This window comes from Lates calcarifer, linkage group LG15 (genome assembly GCF_001640805.2).
Source record: "Lates calcarifer isolate ASB-BC8 linkage group LG15, TLL_Latcal_v3, whole genome shotgun sequence".
Classification (NCBI taxonomy): Eukaryota; Metazoa; Chordata; class Actinopteri; family Centropomidae; genus Lates; species Lates calcarifer.
In genome coordinates, this window is record NC_066847.1 from 13,031,667 (window position 1) to 13,039,205 (window position 7,539).

The 7,539-nt window shown below is 40.5% G+C and overlaps 1 protein-coding gene across 1 annotated transcript; it reads left to right on the forward strand.

Annotated features, from left to right (window-relative positions):
• Window positions 1-5,144: 5,144 nt before the first annotated feature.
• Window positions 5,145-7,042, forward strand: gpr20 (G protein-coupled receptor 20). The gene is made up of 6 exons (XM_018686103.2): window positions 5,145-5,339; window positions 5,456-5,722; window positions 5,874-6,118; window positions 6,318-6,402; window positions 6,566-6,691; window positions 6,857-7,042. The coding sequence occupies exons 1-6, from the start codon at window positions 5,145-5,147 to the stop codon at window positions 7,040-7,042; spliced, it is 1,104 nt and encodes a 367-aa protein (XP_018541619.2).
• The last annotated feature ends 497 nt before the right edge of the window (window positions 7,043-7,539 follow it).

A 7,539-nucleotide genomic window follows, 5' to 3' on the forward strand; every position in this document is an offset into this window, starting at 1 on the left:
CTATTATTTTACCCCTGTGTCTCTCGTAATATAATATACTGCACACTTAATAGTATTTTATGATGGTCACATACTACAACACCAGTTACATGAAGTAGCTGAGCTCTCTTACAGATCCCTATAGGTTTGTAGACACTGAAATTTGAATGTACCTGTCTGGAGAAGCCAAGCCTAGCCAGGCACCAGACATAATATGTGGTGAAATTGGCAGTGAAGCCTCCACAATACAACAAAGATCAGTGTAAGTTACGATGCTAATGAGATAAATCATCTTAAAGAAGAACTGCTGCACTTAAAAGAGGTTGTGACTTTATTTTATGTGAGGGAGCAGAACCTCCATCATTTGTGTTTTACAGTAGTCCTTTTAGTATACGCCTTATATATAACAATATTCAATGGCTTGGTGAGGTACTTTATGTACCTACACAGTAAATCACACATTTAATGTATGAGTTGTGCTTGTGATGTTGTGTGCCCGAGCATATTTGGTATTTGGATATATATGTGCAGGTGTGTTCTAACATTGGTGTGTGTTCATGCTGTACATGGGTAGGCGTGTGCGTGTCACAGCAGAATGTAAACACATACTAAGACTTCCTGTCTGGAGCCCAAACTCAAGGAAGATTTAGAGCGAGAGGGAGGGAAGTAGAAAGACAGAGTCATTGAAAGGAAAGAGAGGGATTAAAAATGATGAGAGAAGAAGAGGAGAAAAGACACACAGAAAGGAGTGAGCCCTACAACAGCAGAAGCAGAAAGATCTGAGGATGTTTGAGGAATCTGGCGAGAAAACATTAAACTGAGTAACAGGCTGACAAAGTGACAGAAATGACAGGGAGACCTCTTGATGCACAGACCTGAAGAGGAGTGTTGATTGCTGCATCCGACTGGCATGACTCGAGAACCTGGGAGGCGAGACACAACTGACACACTGACAGGGGAAAAGAAATTCTCAGTGAGATGCTGTGATGCTCCAGACGTACACGTACATTCAGAGATGATACAAGGGTGCGAAGGTCAGTGAAGACTGAAGCATCCTTACTTGGGAAATATCCAGTGTCACCTGGTTCGACACTGACCAAGGATCCTTGGCTTGGGATACACATGAGGACACTCTAACTTCATCAGACACAGATTTGAGTCCAGAGTTTATTTCTCCAGAGGTAAGTTGTCATCCACAGCGGATCTCACAGTTGTGTTTCATTCTGGATACCAAAAGTAATGCCAAAAACCACTAAACTATGGCCACAACTAGTCTGAATATATATTTGGTGTGCAAAATATTATGAGTATATAATCTTTGTATTGCATAGACAGAATAAGGAAGCAAAACCACCCATTAATGAGTTTTTCCATAAAGTGATACTTGTCTGCAAATGAAGTAGAGTGTTTAAAGTAGTTACAACCATGCTGCACTCAGCTGTTTGTAATATATTACACAATCTGAGTACATAGAAAGGCCCCTCTGATCTAGTGACAGTACAACCATCACTAAATTTAGAGTAACGGCAGCAATAAAATGTTCCATTTGCCTGGAGGGGTTCTCAGTAAAGCTATAATTTGATTCAGGACAGCGTGAGATCTGTATACCAGTATCCCATCCTGTCTGTCTCTCTCTCTTTATATATATTTCTTCGTCTTTCACACAATCCTGGGCACACACACATACACACACACACACACACACCCAAATGGGACTCCCACGCTGCTGGAGTTTATTTGGACAGTGTTATTTGTGATCTGTCTCTAGGCCCTCTGCTCTCCTCTCAGTATCGCTTTACAGTCATTGCATCACCACCGTCTTTGATGTTAAAAAGAGCAACAGTAGAAACAGCGATGCATAAGATTATCAAACATTGTGGGTTGACTCAAATTACGGATACTCAAACTTATTCCCGTATTCTGCACATCTATTTTCAATTAGTGCTCCTGTACACAGTTTGTTCTAGGGTTACAAGAAATCCAGTCATCCTGAAACTTTACTTTTTTTGTGTGTTTTATCACAGGACATGTGAAAATAGATCAATTACCAATATGTCAGTCATGTATAATAATTTCAAGATGCTTGAAGGCCTATAGCCACGGCTTATGATGATGAGCTATTGAAAATGACTAAAACCCATACACTATATACTTGCATGCAAAGACAGTCTCACATGTAAAAACTCAAGTTGGTTCTAGTATGATACTTTTTAACTATATTTGGGTTTTATTGTTTTACCCAAGAGTGATTTTGCAGACAACTGTTTGGGCCAAAGGATCAACTTTTTGAGTAGTTATGAAGGAATGGTCACATCCTGTGAGCTTAAGTTTTTTTTTTTTTTTTTTGTCTCTCTCTAGTCTCAAATGAAAGCTGTCCTTTGTCACAGTGGTGCTTTTGGTTAAATGCTAAGACAACTAAGCTCAGTGTGTTAGCATGCTAACATTGGCCGGTTACCAGTTCACACAGACTAGGGTTGAGGATGAAAATGTTTTTGGTGAGCATGAATGTCTCCATGATTATCCGTCCAATAATTATCATAATATATCACTCAAAACCACAAAGATCAAGCTCACGGTGGCACTAAAGGAAAAGTCATGGGGTCAGCAGAGGTATTAGGATACACCCTAATGTCCAGTTGCATGGGTAAAAGAACACAGTCTGTAGCTTTGCATAATTAGGTCAGCTCTGACAATACATAATTGAAAATCACTGAAATACATTATTGTCCTTGTCATTTGTTTCTGAACACATGAAGTAAGTGGTTTAATACACAATTTCCCCAGAGCAGTGCTCCTAACACTCGTTAGCTCTGTTAATGATGATGAACTAGCTCCAGTACGCTGCATAATATCAGGGGATATTACTGTGAAAATACCCATTTATTTCCTTCAGTGGTCTTAATGTTCTATGGCCAGACTGGTCTTGGTAATGCAGATGAATCACATTATTCATGCCTCACCCTCAGCTGAGCATGTTATTCTCATTAGCCTTAACAGACTACATTTTTCATCAGCTGGGTGATTATTTTGCTTTGAGAGATTAGTTGTGAATCATGGACATACACAACACAATATGCTGGGCTTTTCCAGTCTGGGACTCACATGAGCAATTAAATTACATTTGTCATAGAAGGATACAATAGCATGCTAGCCGCCAGCCAGTTTTAGGTTCATGCTCATTTGGACGGAAAATGTGATGTTTAACCTCATTTGACTATACAGTTTTTTGTGTTTTAAATGCCAATGCTCTCCATATGAGTTTGATTTAAATAATTAACTTCATGCATCTCCTTTGTAATCTTCAAATTATACTGTTGCCTATGTAAGTCCTCAGATCAACTCCATTTTAAAGCTTAGCCCAGCAGCCAATGTCAGCTGGACTAGGCTCCAACCCCCCCATGACCCTTATGGATAAATGGTATAGATAATGGATGGATGGAGTAAAATCAATTAACTAAACACAAAACAACAAGGCTAGTTGTTGTGCATCATCATTTTAGAGGTGTAAACCAAACCGCAGTCACCAACAGAAATCACCTGCTGTCCTTTTTTTCTTTCTTTTCTCTTCACACATCTCCATACTCCACCTGAATGCTTTTCTAATTACAACTGACCTTCATGGACCCTTAAGGATCTGCCCTAATATGGCCATTGTCCGCTTTATGAGCCGTGTCAACTGTTGAGGAAACACCTGTAAGGACAAGAAGCAATTCATATCGAAAATTTATATCTATCCTCATATTTTATTCCATTGAGATACATACAGTGCAGTCACTGACTGCCCTCTGCTGTCTATAATATTCACACCTGGTAGAATCTAATTCATATTTGCAGCTGAAAACACCATATGGAATGGGTCACATAGTTAACTCAAGTGTCTAATTTTATGTAACAGCAGGGTTTTGATTGTGCACTGTAAGACATAATCACCAAACTGTGAAATGCAATATATGAAAAATACCCTCTAGATGACAAGTTGAATTTTGTCATGGTGACATCTGTTAACTCTTTCCTGTTTAGTAGTCAGCATTTGTGCTGGCAGTTGTTAAGTACTTATACAGTACATACTGCAGCATTTAACCTTTTATTTCACCACACCAGTTATTTTGAGTTGATCAGTGGATGTTTCATCTTCTGTCAGTATTTTTTAAAACTGGGAAATGTCCTCTCCTGGTTTTGTGGAATATCATGTAAAACGTGATAGAGCGTGCTGCATTTTAATAAGTTAAGCTCAATTAATTTGTGGTCTATTAAGGTGTTATGGGGGTTGCAAAGGTCTCAGTGCTGCACCCATGGTAAAATCACTCAATTTTAAGTTTTCATGAGTTCATTCCTAATAACATATCTGGGAAAACAGATGGTGCAAGTTTAATGTAGACTGCTCTAATTCATCATAAGAAATGGCATCAAGCTTAAAATTGTAAACATCCTGAAAATAAGGCTGTCCTCACATGATTTGTCCAGTTTACCCAGTTCCAGTGTGTTTATTCCAATTACGAGAAGAATTAGGAGAATTTGCCATCACTCTAGGAGATAAATAAACACATACAGGCCATCTCTGAGATTTGGATCAATTCACACAGGCACTGTAGGCATACATAAATAATTATATTAAAAGTAAATAGTCTAAATAAATTGGACACTGGAAAAAAGTGGCTTTGTCAGTGTGACCGTGCCAACAGCAACAACCACAGTGGGGTCAGAGACAGGGGGGGGAGTGGACGTCAGGGCACGGGTATGGATGTCATTGTGTGTGTAATGCAGTGACGGGGTGGTTAGGGTGGGGGGTGGGGTGGGGGTATTTAGGAATCAGCTTCATTAACTGGATAAAGAAGAGCAAGACAGACTCATTATACAAATGACACTTTAGGTTTTAGGCAGATTTGTGCCTAAGCTGTGACAAATGTGTTCACAAAGTTTCCCTGTCACCCTAATGCTAGCTGGGATAGCCTCCAACTCCTAAACAGCCATACATGATATAGAAAATGAACAGATGCAGATCAGAATCCTTTGATAAAATGCAAACTTCAAACTGTATTTTGTGGTTTTAACCGAGACTGAGATTTAAAGTGAATGTTGACTGTATCAAAACATCGTGTCATTTTGTCTGACAGTTTCTGTGGCAGCTCCAAATCATCATCGTTATCATCATCATCATCATTATGATGAACTTCAACAGTACTGAGTCCTGGGTTTTTATCAACACTTCATTTCCCATCCTGCCTGTAATAGCCAGTCCCACTAACAGGAGCGGCATGGAAGCATATCTTCAAAGACTGGCTCATTTAGATGAGGGGCTCTACAATGACTTCTATGGCCTCTGGATTGCACTGATGGTCATAAACTCTCTCATATTTCTGGTAGGAATGTTTTGCAGAATCCTTTTGATGTTAGAGATACTTGTACTTTGACTTGACTAGTGTGTGCAAACTCTAGTTTTCCTCTCCCTTATTTCATATCCCCCTCACTTTTCCAGGTGGGAATGGTGCTGAACACTGTGGCACTTTATGTCTTCTGTTTCCGCACCAAGCAGAGGACTACCTCAGTCATCTATACCATCAACCTGGCGGTGACAGACCTCTTGGTGAACCTCTCTCTGCCGACTCGCATCCTGCTCTACTACAGCGGAGGAGCTTGTCTCACCTGCTCCTACCTGCACATCTTCAGCTACTTTGTCAATATGTACTGCAGCATCTTGTTTCTGACCTGCATATGTGTCGACCGTTACCTCGCCATCGTTCAGGTGGGTTTAGTCTGTAGTTTGGTACCAGAATTGGTCTCAGTTACGTTCTCTGAAGCCTAAACTGGCCCTTTACAACATGCTGGATACCTGCTCATTCTGTACTGAAACACAGAGGGAATCTAAAACCACTTATTTTCTCATGTCCTTGAAGGTTGAAGCTTCCCGTCGGTGGAGGAACTCCAGTGTGGCTAAATGTGTGTGTGTCTCTGTCTGGCTGTTTGCCATTGTGGTCACCTACTCCTTCCTCTCCAGTGCTTTCCAGCATACAGGCTGCTGCCTCTCAAAGCTCCTCTTTCTTACCATCACTGAGTTCTTTCTACCCCTCGTCATCATTGTGGTCTTCACCTTGAGGATTATGTGGGCCCTCGCAGACCGCCGCCTGATGCAGCAGAGCAGGTATAAAGACTGTTACACTGGCAGAAGAAAGTAAAGAATACAGAATATGATTGCATTTGATTTAGGTGCTGGGAATTGAAGCTTTTGGTACAAGAACATATTATACAAGGGGGGAAATGACTGATTTGCAGCTCTGAAAGCACTGGTGGCATACAGCTGATGGGATGTCACAGTGACAGTGTTAACTGTGTTTCCCCAGGGAGAGGAGAAGGAGGGCTGTCCAGCTGTTGACCACAGTGCTGATAATCTTCACTGTGTGTTTCACACCTTTCCACATTAGACAGGTGAGTGAGCAACAGGTATGACACATAGTTTTAATAGTAAAATTATCATTGTTTTTTTGGGGTGTTTTAACCCCCATGCAGTCTCAAAATACCTAATGAAACCAACATTTTTTGTTGAGTGTAATGGCTGTGGTAATGCAGTAATTGTGTTTTTGTGTTGTAGGTGGTGGTGTACTTCTACCCTGACATGCCTCATCATGTGATTGTCTACCACTTAACTGTCACTCTCAGCAGTTTGAACAGCTGCATGGATCCTGTCGTCTACTGCTTTGTTACAAATAATTTCCAGGTAAGACCTGAATCTTTTCCTTACTCTCCCTTTCATCTTTTTTTGTCTCATTCTTCCTCTCTGCCACCTGTCCATCCATCCTTGCCTGCGGCCATCCATCACTCACTTATTCACTTATTTCCTTACTGATTCACTGAATTAATTTACCGCCTTTTTCTCCCCCAGGCCACCATGAGACATCTTTTCCGTCGTGCAGAGCGCGAGCAGACCAGCGGTGACATCATCAGCATGCAGCACAGCTCCAAGGCCTCAGGACCAATGGCCAATGCCATCACTAATAATGTGATCATGATGACAAAGATTCCCACTTCACTACAGAGAGACAACCTGGGGAAGAACCACACAGTGTAAATCCCCTTCATGTGGGTTGAGGAGAACTGAAAGTTACACAGATGCCACATTCGTCTGGGGAAGTGTGGATGATGTGTCTGCAACATACTGACCAGTGATAACAGCATCAGTGTGCAATGGTACAGCGTTAAGAGCTCAGGATTGACAGCTGACAATGTCTGCGATAATTTAATAATGAGCACCAACCTATTCAGAAAAAGTGAGATACTGCACCAAAGCTGGTTCACCAACCTAAAAACCTTTACTAACTACTTAAATAAAATTACAATACTGACAAGAGAAACATTTAGACATTTAACAAAACAACAGAATACAAAACTTATGTGTATTATTACTCATAGGAATCATACAAGTGACAAAGTGCCACATGTCTTTAAACATTCATATTTGATAACATCCAAATCCTAATATATATTTTCTAAGTGCACTTGCACAACAAAATACACTTCCCACACTCAGTTCATTTTTTAAAACTAAAAACTAAAAAAGAAAGTAAA